The sequence below is a fragment of the Podarcis gaigeae genome (assembly GCF_964106915.1).
Source record: "Podarcis gaigeae genome assembly, chromosome: 1".
In the NCBI taxonomy this organism is placed as follows: Eukaryota; Metazoa; Chordata; class Lepidosauria; order Squamata; family Lacertidae; genus Podarcis; species Podarcis gaigeae.
Window position 1 is genome coordinate 40,808,582 of NC_139678.1, and position 21,931 is coordinate 40,830,512.

At 40.3% G+C, this 21,931-nt stretch overlaps 1 protein-coding gene across 4 annotated transcripts in view; it reads right to left on the minus strand.

Moving 5' to 3' along the window:
• FMN1 (formin 1) overlaps positions 1–21,931 on the minus strand; it is a 162,918-nt gene that overhangs the window by 24,193 nt on the left and 116,794 nt on the right. For all 4 annotated transcript variants that reach the window (XM_083744317.1, XM_083744315.1, XM_083744316.1 and 1 more), the window contains 3 exons: positions 18,371–18,430; positions 17,391–17,511; positions 4,444–4,536 (listed from right to left, as the gene is read on the minus strand). In XM_083744317.1, coding sequence (XP_083600443.1) covers positions 4,444–4,536; positions 17,391–17,511; positions 18,371–18,430 — 274 coding nt within the window. The remainder of the gene's footprint in view (positions 1–4,443; positions 4,537–17,390; positions 17,512–18,370; positions 18,431–21,931) is intronic.

The following is a 21,931-nucleotide window of genomic DNA, read 5'->3' on the forward strand; positions in this document are numbered from 1 at the left end:
CTTCCCAGATCAGTCCTTTATGAGTAAGAGCAGCTGGCCTCACATATGCTCTGTTCTGCCTCTTCTGTAACAAAGAATAGAAAGCCATTTTGTTTTCCCTAACATGGAGGTTATGTGTGAATGTTATGTATGCAACAGCGGACCAAACGTACAAAGAATAGGTGAGTAAGCAGCAGGGAATGCTTAAAGAAATGTATCATTAGACTATTATGGGATATTTCATTTAGGGTTGAGGCAAGGGAGAGTTAAGAATTCTTTTCCTTACTCAGATTGTCAAAAGTAATAGTTGATTTTTCCAGTAATTATCATTTCTCAACTTTTATAGAGATGATTTTTTTAAACGTACTTTTGCTCTTAAAAAAAAAATACCTGCACACCAGCAGATCCAACAAAATAGCAAGATTTTCTGCCTCATGCACAGCCTGTGCAAATGAAACACTTCCAATCCCTTAACAATAGCAAAAGTACTGGGAATAGGTGGTCTGCATAAGCTTTTACTAGGTAAGATATTTAGCCTTATTACTACAGAGAAGGTATCCTGCTCGCAGGAAGAAAGACACTTGAACAACAATCAGTAAAGCTGTAAACTCCTGCACTAGTGGAAGGGAACACACAGCCTTTAAGGGAGGCGTGACCAACACTGTGCTCTGCAGATCCTGCTGGACTACAATTCCCATAATCCCTAACCACTGGTCTGGTTGCCTGGGGCAAATGGGAGCTGGAGTCCCACAGCGTCTGGAAGGTACATTTGCTACTTTTGCTTCAGGAACTGGAGGTGCAGAGCTGAAAACTTTGAATACTTGTTTTAAGTCTAGCAACAATCAACACTATGCTATTCTCAGCAAACCACTGAGCTGAGCTGAAATTCTGAAAAACAATTTTAAGATTAATGTAGTGTGGTCCATCAATGAACACATTTCTAGGCACAGGATAGAAATACGTGGAAGCAAGATTCTATTGCATAAGTGAATAATTTGAGGGGGTTCATCATTTTCCAACTTCATCACTGTCAAAATCAAGAGAACCATGATTCTCTCACGCTTCCTGGGGCGACAAACACGACAACATCCATGCAATTAACAATTGCACGAATGGTTGTAAAGAGCGGGTGCAAGGGCCCCAATCCAGATCAGGACTAGAGAGTGGGGGCACACTCTATTTATTCCTACCCCATTCCTAGGGTCCCCAAACCTGCTATTTCCTCTAAAGTGGTGTAACATCCATTTTGCCCCTAGGCTCCTGAATAATTTCAGCATGACAGTCCCTTTTAAGCAAACCTCGCATATCATAGAATACATTGTGGGGAGACAAGTTTATCTGTAGAAAAAGGCTGGGAAATTATGAACAACTGGAGGTAGGTTTTTCCCATGTGCTTTTTTTGATTATTTAGGGTTGCTTAATTTGAACAGAAGGCTGGCTCAGAGTTTAGTAGAAGGCAATATATATCAAAGTGTGCGAGACTGCTGGTGTTAATGTGCACATATACACAGCGCTTTCTCAAGCTCACTTACTGCTGGAGCCATAAATATAAACTGCTAATTAAATGAGATGAAAAGACCACCAGAACAGACATACCTGTGACTGAAACAGTCCTACTGCGGAGGCCTTCTCTTGCAGGAACCCTGCTAAGTTTATGGGGGAAGCTTAATATATGTATTACATTTTCTAGAAACGTATCATTAGTGAGGGGCAGGAACCTATGATGAGATGTTTATAGTCTAGGGTTGTAACCCACTGCACATTTACACGGGAGTAGATCTTACTCAATACAGAGTGCAATATACTTTGTTTTGAATTTGGGAAGATTATAAAGCTAAAGTTTCAGGTCTCTTTCACAGCCATGCTTGTAGAAGAAAAATGAAATTGTAAGACTAGCCACTCACATAATCAAACTGTGCCACCATGCATGTGATTTCTCAGGGATTTGGCAGTAAATTGCTGAAGACTTTTTTTTGGAGATACTGCCCGCTTGGGAATATCAATTTCCTTGAATAGGCACCGCAAGTTACAATTAGCTCTGCTTTCCCTTACAAGAGTCTCGTAGAACTGCTGTGACAATAGGAGATCTGTGTTCCTAATTGTAGTTTGTGATACTCAAAAGTGCAGTCCAGAGAGAAGGAGCATGCATTAATGCTATTGACTTAAATAGAAACAAAATTTACTTTTTATGGAAGGGGCATCAAATGATAAATGAGGTACAAGGTGACTCAAGTGTAAGGTAATACACACTGGGGCAGAAGAATCACAGGGAAACTGATGGGGGTCTTAACCAGCAGTGACTAACCAGGAAAGAGATCCTGGGGTAACCGATTTAAAATCCTTGATGTGCAGCAGCAGTGCCAAAATGCAAAATTCATACTAGGGTTACTAGGAAACCTATTAACACTAAAGCTGCCAGTTTTGTAAACCTCTTAAACAAATCTATGGTGCCTTTGGGATATGGTGTACAGTGCTGGTTGCCATGTCTTTAAAAAAGAAGAAGTTATCACAGACCTGAAAAGGGAGCAAAAACAGCAGTCAAAACGCTATGAAGAAAGTGGACAGAGAGGACTTTATTATTTATACTCCACCCATCTGGCGGTAGATTTAGGCTAGCTATGGGAAAATACTCCACAAAATAAATGTATGGAATTTGCTGCCACATTATGTGGCACAAAACAGCACTGGCTAGGGACACTAGCAGAGTTCTTTTGAGGAAGGTTTTCAAATGAACTTCAGGGGCTCACAGAGGCCCACCTGAAATGAGAGGTGAGTTTTTATAGCTCCCAGATTCTTCTCCTGCTTGGATTTAACTCTGAGCTGGAGAACAACTGCTGGCTTACTGAGCTGAGTCATAATAGACACCATTTTGGCTGCCAAAGCCCATGGAAGCTTCTAAAAATGGGCCGCAAGCAATGCAACAGAGTTCGGTTGCCTTATTATATTTCATGCACTGAATTTAAGAGGTGTAGGGGCAAAATATTAATGATGCTGGGAGGAAAGCTGCTCCCTGTGAAGGACCCAGGAGAAGCGGCCTTCTTCCTACCCTTGGGTCTGCCCCCAGTTGGACTGGCACCAGGGAACATATCCCACAAGTCTGAAACAGTGGTCTGTTTTTGAGCACTAGTCAAAGTCCTGTGCTTACCTTTACAGTCCTTTACAACTTAGTCTCTGAGGGATCATTTTCTCCCACATGTTTCTGCCCACGTGTTAAGATCTGTATTGAAGACATTTCTTCATGTGCCCCCATCACCTGCAGTAAGCTGAGTGGCAACCAATAGGACTTTTTAGCTGTGGCACTTTTTCTCTTCCACTGAGATTCACCTGCCACCTTCACATGTATTTTAGCACCAGGTAAAAACCATTTTATTTTCCATGGCTTCTTAAACACTGACTAATTTTGATTTTAATTTGATTTGACACCGAGATCTAGCGCCGAGGGCCTTCTGCCGGTTCCCTCATTGTGAGAAGTGAGGCTACAGGGAACCAGACAGAGGGCCTTCTCGGTAGTGGCGCCCGCCCTGTGGAACGCCCTCGCATCAGATGTCAAAGAGATAAACAACTACCTGACATTCAGAAGACATCTTAAGGCAGCCCTGTTCAGGGAAGTTTTTAATATGTAACGCTGTACTGTTTTTAACACTTGATTGGGAGCCGCCCAGAGTGGCTGGGGAAACAGCCAGATGGGTGGGGTATAAATAATAAATTATTATTATTATTATTATTAATCTGCTCCATGAAGCGTGTTTTGTTATCATCTTGTTGGCTTTGTTTCACTGTTTCTTGTTTTAATTTTTTTTACGGATTGTAAGTCATTCTGAAGCAATGGTTAAAATCAAAACCAGTCAATGAATCAATCTTACACAAAATATGAGAGATTTAAATGTTAGTAGAGATTGGCACAGAAGAATCTTGTTGGGTAGTCTGCTTCATCAATTTGGCTCCATGACTGACAAAACCCTAGCACATGCCCACACGGTTTCAGCTTTCAGAGTCAGCCCGACATTAGGCAGAATGAGGAGGCTACCCCAGGCAGCAGATCACAGAGCACAATGAGCGGCAGCAAGGTGTTGGAAGACTGTGAGTGGTATGTGGCCTAACCTGTTGCTCCTAAGGTTTTGGTTTTATATGCTGAGCTCTTATTTTATTGTTCCACACTATGAGATCACACTATGGCTGAGACTAATGAGAACTGTAGTTTAAATCATCTGGAGGGTACCATGTTTGCAAAGCCTTTTCTGAGTTATGTAGTGTCTTTGTCCTTTGCATGTAAAGTAAAATTATGGAAGCTAAGAGACCATGCGGAAAATTGTTACAGTACCATCGGAAAAGGTCTCCCTTCCCCATCTGTGTGAAGAGATGGGCACCAGCATTCGGTGCAGTCTGAGCCATTATTAAGAAGAGAACCCTCATGTGGCTGTATAAAGAACACATATAAACAAACGTTTTTTGGAAAGCACATACCTTCCAGGAAAAAAACTTCCATTTTATCCTTAAAGGGCTGGAGATGTTCTTCTGGTGAGTCTCTGAAAACCACTTTCATCTGTTTTTCACAAACTGCAACGACAAGTTCGGTGTTACCTTTTAATGAAACTTTTTAACCAACTAAAATAACATTCAAGTATTCTCAAACATTCAAAAAAACCAATGGCTATTTCATACCGTGCCTTTTATTGTAGAAACAAACAAGAGCATGAATGCAAGAACTGTCTCCTATCAGAACATTAGAAGTATTATTTGAATTCTTTAAGAAAAAAATGGTTTTAAAGATAGTGATTCTGCTGATCCACATTGGCTGCATTCTTAGTCATTAAAATATCTGATTTTTAAAAATGCCATTCTCAACAGGGAATATCTTAGATTATGGTTAGCTTCAAAATCACAGTTTGCTCCCATGTCATGAAACAGGATTCGTTGTGTATTAACCACCCCCAAATTAGCCCTCACCACCTATATTAAAGTACAGCACCAAAAGACACTAAAAAACTCAACAATGTGCCTTATTTTAGAGGTGTCTACATGATTCGACGAATAGTTTAGTAAAACAACCCAGATGGCTCAAGCTTTATACTAAGAAGGCATTTTGAAACATTTGGGAGTTATGATTATATTGCTTCTGTGATTACTGAGATCCTGGCTGCAATCCTACACTCACTCACTCAGCCCCAATGAACTCAGTGGTGCTTACTTCTGAGCAAACATCTAAGGAGCAGAGTGCTTCTTTTTTCAGATGATTTACAAACAGAAAAGTAAGCAAGGTTCCTTCCTTATGTAATTTACAGTCTCACATCTTGGTCCCTTAGTCGTATTTTTGGAAATGAGGCCAGTCGACTTACACTGATATCATTTCTCTATGTTCCTAGGGTTGAATACCAGTCTAATACACACATCTGAAGAGAAAACAGCAGATTAATTGATTTGCACCTTGTAATAATTGCATTATCTTAACTTCAGTGAAATTATATGTGAAGAGTGGCAATTAAGGGAGATATGGTGTGGGGATTTAAAGAAAAACGATTATATAAGAAGGAAAATGTTATAGCCAATAGCGATATAAATGATTTGTAAATGAGGTGATGATGCATCAATGCTTATTTGCATGTAATGAGAACACCTCCATACAACATTGTAAATTCTCTTGCAGCAGTATATGCTTAAAAGACATTGAAGACATGCATAGAAGTTACTAGTTTCTTGTGAGTCAGTGATAATCCGGTTAATATTTATTTTACTTAGTTCTAATAAATGGAAAGAGTACCTAGATAAATGGCAGATAGGCACTTATCACTGGTTATATAGGTGGTAATGTGAGAAAAGAACTGAAAGGGAGTGATAAATGCCTGGATAAGAGCTTTAAATATGTGTAACTTAATATATTTTTCAGAGTTATGTGATTTTCAGTTAACAACTCCCCATACTCATTACTACCTATAATTACCTAAGGGAATGGCAGTTACAATCTGTGCAGCTACTTTTGAAAATGGAGGGGATTAGGTGGAGTTTTGTAAACCAGGAGATCTAATAACACCCACTCATGGGATGTTCAAGTCATATTTTCTTGACAGCTTTTTTTTTAAAAAAAATGCTATTCCATGTACTCTGCATAGTGGCTGTAAATTATTATATAATGGGGAAAGCAGTGCAATTATTTAGTAAGAATTTGAGGCGGACTTGCTTTTATTGCTTTGGGTCGCATCAACCCAAAAAGGATTTCTTCTACCCTAGCAAATTTCAACTTCATATAGAGTGTCAGGTACATGCACTGAAGGGAAAGATATGCAAATATTAAGTGATATCCTGTGTTTTCTCAAATTGGCAACAAGCAATGGGGCAGAGGACCCTTACTCTTTGTGCCAAACCTATTCCCTGTGCCACCACGGCACCTTGGCACGTAGGGAAAGCTATTGGCCTTATCTCAGAAGCACTGCAGTTGCCACAGCTGAAGACAGGACATATGTTTCCTCTTTTCTGATGAATCATAAGTGGACATCCTATCTATGAAGTATGTATAAAGTGACAGAGGCATGCATGAAGAAAGGGTGGCCTGCTTATGCATTGCTGGGGCGGGGTGGGGGGAAGAACTACATCAATGGGAAAGGTTCAGAAAACAAAAGAGGGACACAATTGCACAATATCTGCATATACTAACTTTTATTTTTATACCAGAGATATAAATACATCAGCATAGTTATTAAATTTAAATAGAATTATAGTACATAGGACCCTTGAGAAGACTGTGAATTGTGTATCTGCTCAAGCTACTGATTTAGGTGATAACTGCTGATGGGCAATGTCAAGATTCCTACTTTGCCTTATGGTTCTTTATCATTAGACCAGACTTGGACCAAACAGCCCTTCAAATAGATGACAACAAGATGTCCCCTGTAAAGCAGGACACAAGGCCACCTATTTATGGGAGTTAGGCAGAGAAGTAGTTTTGGGAGAAGAAAGAGGATCACAAGGATCTTAACAAACATAAAGTTTCAAACAAATCCATGACATATCACCGTGTTTTTACAAGCTGGTGCAGAAGAACTCCAATCAGAGCATGCAATGCATGTGGACCACCAGGAACATTTACTGAAAATCTCCCAACCAAAGAAGACTAAAATAGCTCTTTTTGGAAAAAAACACAACACTTCCCCTACAAAATACCCCCCTTCAGTATTATGTAAAATTGATCTTTCTGCCACTTAGTGTTGCAGAAAAGGCATTCCAAGTGTAAATTTGGTATCCTTAAAAATGGAATATAAGTCATTTGAAAATAAACAATTAAAGAAGAATATAAACAGTAGGGCCTGTGCTTGTCCCAAAAACACTTCACAGTGCTATTTTCTTAACTGTTTACTTGGCAGCCACCAATGCTTACAACAGAGCATGATAAAATGGGAGAAAAAAAAGAATGCAGCTTCCTGAAGAGAGAAAAGCTTCTCACCTTTCAGTCTGACCCCAAAACTTAAAAATTGAAAAACTAACCTACAAATCAAAGTGTCCAAATAAACTAAAGACAGCTAAAGTAAAGGTAAAGGATCCCTGGACGGTTAAGTCCAGTCAAAGCCGACTATGGGGTTGTGGCGCTCATCTCGCTTTCAGGCCGAGGGAGCTGGTGTTTGTCCACAGACAGCTTTCCAGGTCATGTGGCCAGCATGACTGAACCGCTTCTGGTGCAACGGGACACCGTGACGAAAACCAGAGTGCACAGAAAAGCTGTTTACCTTCCCGCTGCAGGAATTTATCTAATTGCACTTGTATGCTTTCAAACTGCTAGGTTGGCAGAAGCTTGGACAGAGCAACAGGAGCTCACCCTGTCCTGTGGATACGAACTGCCAACCTTCCAATCGGCAAATTAAATGTTCATATATCAAATTTGACTATGAAATTCATTGATGTGGGTTTTAAAGCTTACATGACTTTTGCAAAGAACCTGATTCCATTCATATTTACAGTGGTACCTCAGGTTACAAAACACTTTGGGTTACAAACACTTAGGGTTACAGACTCCATTAACCCGGAAGTAGTACCTCAGGTTAAGAACTTTACCTCAGGATGAGAACAGAAATGCATGGCGGTAGCACGGCGGCAGCAGGAGGCCCAATTAGCTAAAGTGGTACCTCAGGTTAAGAACAGTTTCAGGTTAAGAAGGGACCTCCGGAACGAATTAAGTTCGTAACCAGAGGTACCACTGTACTCAGAAATAATTGCCAATGACTTCAAAAGTATCTAATGATACTTTTCTATCTTTTTATGTGGGATTCACTACAGAATGTAATGCATATTTTTATTCGATGGTTGAAAATATTAATGGAAACATATGTATATCGATATGGAATATTTAAAGAACTGACAGTCTTAATTTCATGGAGACTTGCTAAGTAGCAACATGGCATAAGATCAGGCAAGGGAATCCTTTGTCCTTGAGCAAGTTCTTTTCTTTACAGCCTGGGAGCAGCAGAACCCATCAGTGATGGAGAAAATGTCCAAAGCATGCAGCCCAGTTCAAGATGGAAAGGTAGGCAGTATCTCCCCAGACAAGTAACTTGACCCTTCCCTTCACTGCTAGATCCCTACTGTTATTTCAAGGAAGATAATTTTATTTGTTACTTGAATGGAAATCAAAACTAGATCTCATACTGGAAATTAAAAGAAAGCTGCAATACTAAACATGCTTACTTGAAAGGTAACCTTATAAAATAAATGTAGTTTATTTTAGAATATATTGGTTCAGGGTAGAAGCATGTCATGGACTGGCTGGCTGGAGAGGTGTGGTGGTGGGGGGACTAGCTGGGGAGAACTCCCAAGGGAAGAAGGCTCAGAGCTGGGGATTGTTGGTTGGATGATGATAAGTGGTCAGAGGCAGAAGAGGAACTGGGAGGTTGTGCGGAAACTGAAGAGGTAACAGGGTTTTATAAGCAGGAAGAGGCTGTGGCAGAGAGCAGTCCAGAATCAGAGGCAGAAGTGGAGGCTGGAGAGGAGTGGGCCCCAAAGGCCGAGATTGGCAGGCTGCTCAAGAAGCCAGGGGGTCTCCTCCTGCTGCGACCAAGACCCCTCCCTCTAGGTCTTCTAGGACCAGACAAGGTATGAAGAGGTCAGAGCAGAGACAGATGCGTCAATGGGGTCTCAGACTGCTTGGGAAGGACCTGGGGGAGAGGAGGCTTAGACAATTGTGTGAAGGCAGGGACCTTCGGTCTTCACAACTATCTCACTGTAAGGAGTTGCTTTGTTCTCTAGGCTGGCCCTCCTGAGCTGTTCATTTCTTTGAATAATGACTTAACTTCACTGATGCCGTATGAGTTATTACTGACCTGCTCCTAGCACCTGCCCCTGACAAAGCATTAATGCGAAATATATCATTTCTTTTTTTATTTCAGCAATGTAGGTCCTGGTGCAAAGCTCTCTTCCTCATACCAAAATGCTTTAAAATGAGGATGTCGGGCAGAGATGTCTTACCTCCCTTGCTGAGGGTCTTGGTCAAATCACAGCAGCTAAACAAATAATGTTGTCATTCACGAAGGGGAAGAAGCATGCATGTTCAATGTAAAGGTGCATACTTATATTTATCCTAGTCAGTTTTATTGAGAAGTGGGGTGACTGTTTTGTTTAAACTGAAGATAAGGAAGGTTCTAAAGGAGACTGGATTCTTTAAAAAAAACCCTGAATACAGGCATGAAATGACTTCCTCAATGGACTCTTAGAGAGGTCTGGAAGGAACTGTTTCTGCTAATGACTCTTCATGCTCCTTTCCAGTCTTCTCCCTTGATAATGAAACATACTGTAGTAAACAGTCGTTCCTCATCCTGTGCCACACTGGAATGATGGCTAAGGAATTATGGCTAAGGCAGATCTGAGGATTAAGAATCCAACTTGAAAATGCAACACTTTTTCTCTGGAGAGGTTCAAATGACTTTAGCTGGACGATGCTGTAGCAAAGAGTAGCAGCCAAGAGGCCTGGAGAGTTAAAGAAAGAGACAGCGGTGTAAATGGGACACTGAAATTGAATCTTGTTTCATGAGGTTGGTGCTACACTAGTGTGGATCTCTGGTTCACGAAGGATATCCTTCCTGAATACTGGCCTGTGTATATAATAAAGAAAATACGACTAGCTGTCAAATAGGGGTGCTTCAAAGTTCACTCAACAAACCATGGCCCAAAGAACCTTGAGGTGGGCAGAAAACTGCTAGTGAATCAAACTGAATTCCCTTTGCAGTGGACTGCAATATTCAAATAGTGTATTACAAGAATAGAGCCCTTTAGCAGGCCTTAGCATATGGGGCGAACTCTCTCCCCTTCCTTCTCTAATGTGCACCCTTTCTTCTCTGTCCTGTGCTCCAGCACAGTTTGCCCATTAAGAAGTTTGCCTCAAGACCTTGTACCAATAGCTGCAGCTGTCTCAGCACAGAACACAGGATTAGTTACAGCAGAAAGAGGTGTACCCTTGGACTGACACAATCTGGAGCTAGGATTCCATCAAATTCTTTTGGCAGAGCTACATGGAACCTGAAAGGCCTTTAGACAGGACCGACTGATTCTCATACATTTGGCATTACCAAATGTTTAGCAGTCAGAACAGCAGCTTTGCAGATCAACATATAAGAGTGATGGGGTTTCTTAAGAGAGAGCCCGTTCCAATTTAGTATCAAATACAACTAGTTAGCATTATGTGCAAGCAGCTTTATGTAATCGTTTGCCACAGTACATTTTTAAATAGATTTTCTGGATGCCTGCCATGTGTCGGCTGCATCAACCTTAAAACGAGTATTAAAATTATCTATACTGCAAAATGTGTATGGAATGTAATGAGAGGCATTCCTTAAAATTCCTCAACTTGCGTACTGTTAGATGTATATTGTGGTTCCCACGGCAAAGCTTAGAAATCATTAGCAAAATGTTCAAACATAGCTTGAGCTGCTGATTAGCAGTTTGCCACTCTCTACAGATTTAATGGGGTATTTGGCTCAACCTGAGGGGAAAAATCCCCAAACAAACTAAAATATTTACAAAGCTGAGTGTCTCTCGCTTAATGCCTGTTGGGCAAATTGTCTTTTAAAACTCCACAGACACTTGTAAATCTGTCCAAAGAATCATTACATATAAACAAACCTTCATGTAAGGGGTATTGCAGTGTCAATCAGGAGGGAGTTGGTATTTCTAAGTGTCATTTTAAAAGTAAATGTAAAACTAGAAATAGTTCAGTGTTGATAAGAGTGAATTGCTGAACAAATACTAGGACCTACCAGTAGCACTTATGGGAATCATCCTGACAGTGAACCCAAGTATTTAACAGCATGGACCCCTGTAAACCTGTCACTGATACTATCCTTCATGAATTACACACCAGTGAAAGTTTCTAACAGCCACTACTGTTTGTGTATCTCCTAATGTCTGCTCAGAGCCTGACAGTTAATACCATCACAGGATTGTTAAAGACATGCTTATTTCATAGCCCATTTGAAACCATGTGCCTCCTGGACAGAAGCTTTATAATTGGGACGTTAAACTCAGGGCATAAATTATTTTTCTAAGGAAATAATACTGAAAAGATTGGTATTATTTGTTATTAGCTGCTAGGTTTGTATTATTTTATATGATTTTAACACACATAGCTTGTAATTTTTTTGCTGTTTATAACAATTGTTTTTGTAAAAGTGAGTTTATAAAAAATACAATTATTTTAAACTGAAAGTAACACATACACACCGAGAGTTATGAAACAACAGAATTGAGCTCAGAAACCGACTACATATCTTTTGCTTCTACTTCATCCACAATTAATTCCTAAGTACCAAATATGTTTATAGCAACCAGTTTTTTATGTGATTACTGCCATTACAATCGTACCTCAGAAGTCGAATGTAATCCGTTCTGGAAGTCCGTTCGACTTCCTAAACGTTTGGAAATCAAGGCACGGCTTCCAATTGGCTGCAGGAGGTTACTGAAGCCAATCAGAATCCTCAGAACCTGCACTGGATGTTCGGGTTCCAAATAACATTCGCAAACCGGAACACTCACTTCCAGGATTGTGGCATTCGGGAGCCAAAGTGTTTGACTTGCAAGATGTTCGGGATTCAAGGTATGAATGTAGAAGTCTGTTCTCACAACAGGGCTTTTGCGCCGTCTCTCTACCAAAGACTCCTGTTGCCCCCCCCCCCCCAATGCCTCAAATGCCTCTCCTGAGGGTTCAGAAACCTTCAGGAAAGTTCTGGAATATGGTGTGAGAGGTGGAGGAGAGAATTGCAAAAAAAGAAAAGAAAAGAAGTCAAAAGTACCTTGTGCAAAGTAGAGCAACATAGATTTAGATTTAAAAAACAAAAACAAATCATGCTTGGGCTTTTACAGTCTTGGTTTGATGAGGCATCTGAATGCAGCCAGTCTCATAGAATCCTTCCACACAGAAATGTCCAATAAAGCTAATGCAGATTTACAGAAGACAAAACTGCACCTGAATTGATCATCACCGCCTATAAAAACTGCACCCCTGTGTCTATGTGAACTGGTCAAATACTTGGTGCTTTGAAAACCATTTTGTAGGACAAAATGACCTAGGACTGGCGCTTTAGGCTTGCATGCTAAATAAATGAATCTCAGCCTGTTTGGGGGTCAGAACTGGTTCAGCATCAGCAGAATACTGGTGCAAAATGTAGCAGATATGAATATGAACTTTGACGTAGTATGGGCTAAAGTTTTAACATCATTTGAAAAGAGAGATGAAAATTGATCTTTCAAAGTCTACGGTTTAGGCATGATTAAAAGACTATTAGCTTATATATGAAATATTCTGTTTTTCCAATACTGGTGAAACCATACATATCTGGCACTTTTAAAATTAACTTAGGCACACAAACTGGTTAAATTGTGGGTTTCTCGAAAGTTGTTGGAAAGAAGATAGCAGATAAACCTTTGGTTTGATCCAGCAGAACTTATGTTCAAGTTAAAGTTTTTTTTTTGGCTTAAAGAGTTTGGCAAAGCAAAGCAGTATTTGACATCTCGAGTTTTACAAACCACCTTAAACTATTATATTAAGAAGCATCCCAAAAATAAATCAAGCTAAAAGCAAACAAAACAAAAACTGCTAGCAAAGTTAAATATTTTTCACACCATAGCAACACATCTAAGACTCTGGACACTGTATTTGCTTTAAAGCTATTGTTTAGATTTTGGAAATGTTGCAGCCAAACATTTGAAAAGGGGGAAATGGAGAATGTAACAATTATAAACTGAAATACCAGTAAAGAGCTCTTCACTTGAGTCATTCATAGTTTAATATTACGTTGACTGTTAACTAGAAAAAATCCTTTCCGATATACTGGCTTTGGAACTGTGTGTATTACTGGATATAAAGTTTTCATCATCCTCCTGGGCCAATTCCATTTCTCCTAATTGCTCTCCCCATCCCCAATGTATTTTATGTCTTACACTGAGAAATAACATTCTTGTTCCAAAGCTGGCTTCTCCAACCTGGTGCCCTCCAGGTGTTTTTGGACTACAACTACCACCACCCCGATCATTGATCATGTTGGCTGGGGCTGATAGGAGTCCTAGGAATATAGGAAGCTGCGTAAATCAGACCAATGGTCCATGTAGCTCAGATCTGCCTATTCCAGGGATAGCTTATGTGGTGTCCTCCAGGTGTCATGAAGCCAGTGTGGTTAAGAGTGGTAGACTCGTAATCTGGTGAACCGGGTTTGCTTCCCCACTCCTCCACATGCAGCTGCTGGGTGACCTTGGGCTAGTCACACTTCTTTGAAGTCTCTCAGCCCCACTCACCTCACAGAGTGTTTCTTGTGGGGGAGGAAGGGAAAGGAGAATGTTAGCCGCTTTGAGACTCCTTCGGGTAGTGATAAAGCAGGATATCAAATGCAAACACTTCTTTCTTTTTCAGTGGTGGCTCCCTGTTTATGGACTGCTCTCCCCAGGCAGGCATGCTTGGTGGTATCACTATTTGCTTTTAGGAGCCAGGCAAAAACATTCTTATGTACCCCAAGTCTTTGGACCCTAATTTTCAGCATGCCTTTTACCGGGGTGGGGTTGATTTATATATATATATATATATATATATATATATATATTACATGTATGGTTTTGGTTGTTTCATCTACAATACTATCCTTTATCCCTTAAAATATGTTTGACTATGTATTAACTGATATTATATCTTTAAAATCTCAAGTGAGAAAACCCAAGTAAAGGATAAAAATACCAGTGGTCCCGTTTGTGTTTGAACTCTTGGTTCCGTAGGGTCTTGGAATTTAAAACTAGAGACTTAGAGCAGAGTCATTTAACTCTGGTGTGAACAGATGATGTGGATTCTTAGCTTCTATATTTTACTTTATTTAGAAGGAATCTCTTAACAGCATTTTGAGATTTGAGTAAGATCTCACTATAGCTGAGCTCTTACTGCAAAATTGCTTGTCTTCCATCATAATTTGTTTGCTTTTCTGATGTGAAAAAGTAACACCTTTTTTCCTTTTCTTTCTTTGTTTACTCACAGAAACCACTTTTGTTATTTTTAAAAAAATTAAATATTATTTGTATGTCCACACCAATTGCTAAGGACAGATCCCACATTTCAGAATGCTCCCCCAAATGAATTCAAGAACTGTAACATTTAATAAGCTAATATAGCCCAAGCCAATCGTATGCAAATCTGGGAACTCATAAACATTAATAAAATCACAACTACCAATTTCACGGTTTCCAATTCCACCATACATCTATTTTTGGATCTATATACCTATAATACAGAGAACTTAATCTTGTCCAAATAAAATATATATGAATGACTTTGTTTGTCTGGACTTATGCCTCTTCCAACACATTTTTTTTGCAAATCACATCTGTTTCAGCTTTAAGCTTTCACTCGCATTTTGCCAGCAGCCACAGGTTTTTAATGGCTACCATAAACTACAGATGCTCATCAGATCTTTTGTATATGTACTAAAAAACAAAATGCTCTTCAGTTAAAATATTCCATGCAGAATTTTCTACAATGTTATACGGGGGAAAACTTTTATTTATTTATTTACTGTGAATTCCCATTTTTGGAGGTCAGCAGAGCACGGTCTTCACCTCTGAGACACCTCTTCTGGGCAGACTCAATCTCTTCACCAGTGGAAGCACAGAACACAAGTCCCTCAACCTGGCATTGCTTAGCAAAGAACTACCAGCTAAACACCAAATGAAGCACTGCAACAGTTCAAACAATAACACAATAGAACTTAATGAGAAGAGTGATCCCAGTGAGGTTTTGTCTAAGTTGTTTAGGTCTGACAGATAAGCATGGTGCCCCAAACAAAGTTTCTTCCTTCCTTCTCTTTCATTTAAACAAGGAACACCTCTAGCAGACAACCAAATGCAGGGCTGGCACAGCCACCAGGCAGGGTGAATCTGCCTCCCCAGGCAGCAGAATCCCCACAGGCAAAGCCACTGCAGACACCCTAGTGGAGAAGCAGTGGCAGCATCCGCAACCATTTGCAGTGAGAGCTCAATGAAACTGCATGGCATCTTGTGGAGAACGTGAGATCTTGCCAGAAATCGACACAATGCCAACACCGCTTCTCCACCAGTGCCACTTTTCTGCTGGCAGTAGAGCTGGCAGGGCAGGACGTCCTGTTTCACCTCAAGCAGTGAAACAGAATGTGCCGCCCCTGCCAAAATGTGTAGAACCCATGAAATGGGAATATGCCAGAATCTGAATCTGTAGGAATACGCCAGAATCTGAATCTGTAGGAATGATGTCTCTCTCTCTAGAGAAGTTGCTAGATGAAGCTTCCCATTGAGCAGCTCTTGTGCCTAGACTTGTGATCTTCTTTGTGGTTGGCAAAATGTCTTCCTTTAGTGAAAATGGCCTGCTCTCCCCTGTCCCCTACACAGAGCACTCTTGACTAAATGAATTCAACCAAATGCACTTCACTCAGGTTGACAAGGCACATGGAACTTTATGTCCCATGCAAAGCAAAGTAGCATGTATGCTAGAGAAGTGCCTGCATAATTTCTATCCAATATTTAGTGAAATCATCAGCTGCTGTAGAAGCAAAGAGTCTAACAAACTCCTCAGTTTAAACAGGCTGGAAAAGATGAAAAGTGAAATCAGCATTCTGCTTTTCTTTCTGCCTTCGTTTTGTAACTGTCATTGACATCATAAGCATGTCAAAGTCTTGAAGCACGGCCAGCAAGAATGAAATCTAGAGCACCAGGACTACACATTTGGAAAAACAGAAGACCAAACACAGATCACGTTTCAGCACAAACTAGCACAAGAGAGGGCAGGCCAAGGGTTTTACAGAGCTAAGAGATGAGAGGAGATAGAGCATTCATGTATGCCAAAGATGAATAAATAACAATTGATACAGCTGACCTTTGAAACTTTCTTTAAGGGCACTATAGGCTAATTCAGCCATGTCTAACTGGAATAATAAATTATTTTGTGAAGACTTTTATTGTTTAACCTTAACAAAATCCTTTCATTCAATATACATAGAAAGCTCTATTTTAAGGACAGTAAGACCAATATTATTATATAGATTATTCCCTATTCTTAAAGGAGTAAATTTATGCCTTAGTTTATGGGCCCAAATAATTTAATTTTGCTAGTCTGTTAGTTAAAATATCAGTGAAACTTTAGTTTGAGTCATTGTGGCCAAAGCACTAGATGTGAACTTCTTTGTTTCCTTTCCTGGAATACCTGGAGAATAAAATGCCCATATACAAGTAAGGACAATTTGTGTGCAACTGGACCTTCCTCCTCTTGAGTAGCCCCTTCTGTCAAACAGTCAAACCACTCTTCCTTTTAAAAGGGGCCTTTCCTTGGTTCTTTAGGAGTAGAATTTCTCTTTAATCTGCAAGCACCATCTCTAGTTGCATGCAATTATTTTGACTGTGCCCAAACTGCTTATTTTATTCTCCATTACTGTGAACAATGAACAGTCCTTCACATGATTATTGCACATTACTGAACTATAGAGACAAGTATACAGGTTATTGGGCTCATCCATTTGCAAGGTTAAATTCAGAGCCCCCCAGAGAAATTAGAATAAATTTGCTTGGAATTCACACATTTCCTGCAGATTTCCTTTGGGAATGAAGAACTGAATGTGATATTAAGGAAAGTATTTGTCACTGGCTTTGAAATAAGAAGTCTACTCCTGGGACAGACCATTGAACAGCATAACCTTTAAGTTTGGTTTCAGGAATAAGCACTAATAACGGGCTGCAATCCCAACCTCACTTGCCTGGGTGTACTGAATTCAATACCACTTACTTCTGAGTAGACATGGCTAAGCTTGAATTGTTAAGCAGTAAGGCTGCAATCCTATGCAAATTTATGGAAGCTTAATAGATTTTAGGGGGACTTACTTCCAATATAACATACAGAAGATTGGCTGCAGATTTTTAAGTGGTACCTGGTCCTTATTTACCTTCTAGATCTCTCTTCAGTTTTCTCAAGTCTTTTATTAGGTCTTCAAACTTAACTTGCGATGCTTGGAAGAAATCCTGTGGTTCTGGTAGAGGAAACACACTCCTTTCTGTTCCCGCATCCTAAACAAGACAAAGAAAAAAAAACCTGGTAGCTATAATAGTGTTAAGATTTTCTGACAAAACAAGCCATTGTTCCCTAAATGTGAACCTATCAATGTGATCAAATAAATAGAACCAATAGATTGTAAGTGCAGCATTTATTCAAGTGGCAGAATGTAAATTATTGTACCAGTCTTTCCCCCTCTTCTTATGTAGTTTAAAGATTCAAGCGGAAAAATAAACTGTTGCTCATATATGCAGCTTATGCACTAAAATTTGTTCTAAGATAATACAGCAAAAAAGAGAGGAAAGGCTATGCAATGTGCTAATGGAATTTTAATATTTGGAGCTGGAATTCTGCACATGGCTTTGTCAAACACAATGGAGAACAGGATGCCAAGCAATTTTCAAGTTGAAACTGCTGGGAGGTGGGCACCAAGTTGAAATCTTAATAAAATAAAATGGAAATCGGGAGGAGGGGAGAGAGGAGCTAATTTATAGAGTACCTAACAGAGTACCCTTGTGATACAAGGATAGCTGCCAAGAAAACTCATGTCAGAAGTGTAGATTTTGACTCAATAACTTTGCCCCCCCCAAAAAAAAGGGCAACTGTGTTGTGTCCAGATTATTCTGAATCCCATTTGTATACTTGCATTAACCTATTTTAATCCCCTCCCCCCATGATCCAAGATACAGGCATACACAGTGGGAATTGCCTATTGAACTGGGGTTCCTGTGGGCTTCTATGTTTTCTTTCTCAAAGGGGAAGTTATTTGCGAATAGAACATCACAAAACCCTTGGATCATGGCTATTCATTCTCTTAAGCAATGTACCAACACACGATTTACCGTAAATAGTGAATGCAACAAAATAATTTACCTTGTCACAATGGCGTAGGTAATATATCACAACATAGTCCACAAGGCTGATATTAGTATCCTAAAAGAGGGGAAAGATTCCAAACAGTAGAGAGGTAATGAGAACACTTTTAGAAGTACTGCCATTTAAAACAAACATACACAGAAAAAGGCCTGTCTCCAATTGTATATTATGTTTAGTTGCAACCAAGATGGAGTGCCAGGAGCCTCTCTGTTCTCCAGCAAGGGAGCAGAGCCTGGTTTGTGTGTGCTCAGGCAATATGAGCTCAGTCAGCAACCATCCCTGGTCAGATCCAGTTATCTCTTGCCTCAGACCTGTCCAGGTTTCTGAAGGATGTGCCTCTGACCTCACTTGCTTTCTGACCTGTGGCTTTTGAGTGCATACAAGTGCCTTGTCTGTCAATCCTAGCTATCCTGTTTCCACCAGACTCCACCATGGTCTTATCCTTGCCAGGACTGGAAAATTCCTAATGGTGGACCCCATATCATATAATGCATTGACTTATACTAACATTTATATTGCACCTTTCTAAAGATGTATACTATTTTTTTAAAAGTTCCTTACAACAATTTAAAAAGTATGCAAAATTGTAGCAATGTGCTAAATTGTCCATCATTTGGGCTGGTCATATAATACAGGTACTTTCCATGCTGGCAGTGCATCTCAACTGGACCAATGGCACCATCATGGGCAGTATTTCATGCAATCTGGACAATCACCTACTCAATATCTCTAATGAGACAAGGGACCTTTTTGTAGTAACCAAGGCAAATGGCTTTTTGAAGTAACTAAGGTTCAATTGTTGCTGTCTCCAGGACAGTGAGCAATGCCTTAAGCCTAATTGCTCATTCCAGTATTGAACTTCTTAGTCCCCTTAAAACAGTGGTGGAGAAACTGTGGCCCTTCAGATGTGGTTGGACACCTGTAACTTTTATCATCTAGAGCTATTTGCCATGTTGACTGAGCCTGATGAGACTTGGAATCCAGCAACATCTGGAGGACTACATGTTCTCCATCCCTGCCTTACCTAGAAAAAAGAGGAACAACTGGTTTCTTTGCATCAGCAATAGTGTGACAGCAAACACTGGTGCTTCTAGTTTCTCCCAATCCCTAATGTATCAGCTCCATGAGGGTCACTGCAGTTCGCTTAGCAGAGAAGAGCAGATGAGGAAAGATGGTGACAATACTATGTCTCCCTAATCACATGGCATGTTACGTTACTATGAGATTTATGGGACCAGCCTTCCTTAACCTACTGCCTTCCGTAAGTTTTAGCCTGCAGTTCCCATCATCCCTGTTTGTCCCTCTTCACTGGGATGGGAACTGTAGTCTAAAACATTTGGAGAGCACCAGATTGGGGAAGGTGGCAATGAACCTACAGAGGCCAATACAAAAATGTACTGTTCTAAACTAGCAGTTAAGGGACTGGCATGCAGGTTTTTCTGGAAGGGTCATAAGACAGGTTTTAAAGATAAGCTGAAAATGCAGATAGGCAGGAGACTTGGGGCTCAGCCCCTGGTCCACCTCCTAACACCACCCCTGGGATTGGTAGCATAAGCCTATGACAGGTTAACCTACACATGCACCAGTGCTATTATGTTTTTTAAGAAAAAGAGGTTCCGGAGCTCACCACAATCACCGCCCTTGATCTCTTATAATGGCAATGGCACTCACCTGAGAGGTGCCGGAACTGAGTTCCAGCTGGAAAAAAAAGCTCGGATGCTCACCTTCTGACCTATTTACCTCTGCACTACTGCCAGGTGTAACTTGGCCTTTTAAAGGGACTAAAAACCCCTATATAGCCTACAGGCCTTACATTATCTGCCCATTATCTAGATGTCTGAAATAGTGAGCAATCTTATGCAATGCAAAAGAAAAGGGCATCAAACAGATTATTACGAATAGATTTGTGGAGTGTCCTGTGAATATCACACAGTCATTTAAGTGAACAAATGCAAAGTCAGTCAAAAGAAAGCATTTTACGTAAAATAAAATGTTTTTCTTATCTTGCACTATTTGTTTGACATTGTTCCTTTATTACGCAGGGTACTGAATCAATTCAGTGAAGATTAACTAGGGAGACGGATAAACTGTGCTTTGGGTATGAAATCACTAGTTACAGGAAATTATTAAATAGCACAAAGAGAAAGACATTGAACTGTATTATATATGGAATGCCTTTGACGTGTGCATTTGCTTTTGAATAGCATACCAAAAGCTACTGAGATAGGATTTCGCTGTGCAAAATACATCAATAGAATGTATTCAGGGTCCATGTATTCCTTTTAATTTTAATACCATTTTGCAGCATCAAAATTCTTAACTGCTTGTTCTAAATATTTTTTTTAAAGAACCATGCAACACAACCTAACTGGTAACTCAACCGGCAGCGCAGAATGGACCTAAGACTCCCAACAGCATCTGACTATGCATGTCTGTTCAGTAGCAAGTCCCACTAAGTTCCACAAATGTTTAGGATTAATGCTCCAATCCTATACTCACTTATTTGGTAGTAAGACCCATTGAGCCAGCAGATGCTCATAGAATTGCACTCCTGTTTTATTATTCAGTACTTCTTTTGCAATGAGACATCACGAGGGGAACAATCCTATGCATGTGTAATCAGTCCTACTGTGTTAAGTGGGGTTTATTTCTTTGGTAATTGTGTCTAGGATTGCAGTTTAACATAGATTGGATGGATACAAGCCCCAAAATTTAGGTGGACTTATTTTAAAAAGTCATAGACATCTGTCATGAACTTTTACATTGTATTTGTGGCTGTGATTAGCATTTACAGTAGCCATGTTACTTGCCAGTTAAAGAGAGAAACAGTCCAAGTCTGGGTCTGAAGAACTGTGAGCAAAGGAAAATAGTGGCTAGAGTACTGCTCCAGACATGCTTGCACAATAAATCTTGCAATCTGTAGGCATTCTAGCAGTTCTGCTTGTGCATGAAGCTGAGCAAGACCAAGAGATACTTTATGTGTGCAGAAATGCACCTTTGGATACAAGCACTGGTTAGCAGAGCATCCTTTGTGTAAGAAATTGATAGCTACATTGCACAAAATGAGGCTAGGAATGCCTTTTAACAGCTTCGTCTGATTCGCCAGCTATACCCATTCCAGGCCAGCGATAGCTTGACTATGGTAGTCCATTCATGGGTAAGCTTGAGGCTGGATTACTGTAACATGGCTTTTTGTGGAGATGCTCTTGGTTTAGAAGCTCCGGCTGGTGCAGAATTCAGCAGTCAAACTGCTGATGGGGACACCTGGTTGATAAAATGTAATGCCACTGCTAAAACATCTGAACAGGTTGCCCATCTACCACCAAGCCAGGTCCAAAGTCCTTGTGTTAATTTTCAATGCCCAGAAGAACTTAGGTCCATGGCACCTTAGGGGATGCCTGAACCATTCCACTCTAGCTCAATCTCTGAGATTGCCTGCAGGAGCAATGTTGGGTTGTTCTCTGAGTTGGTAAGGTTCATTTGACAACAAGAAACCGAGCCCAGTGGGGAGTTTCATGCTCCGGCACTGGGGGGCGGAGAGCCGGTGGAGGTCTGGGC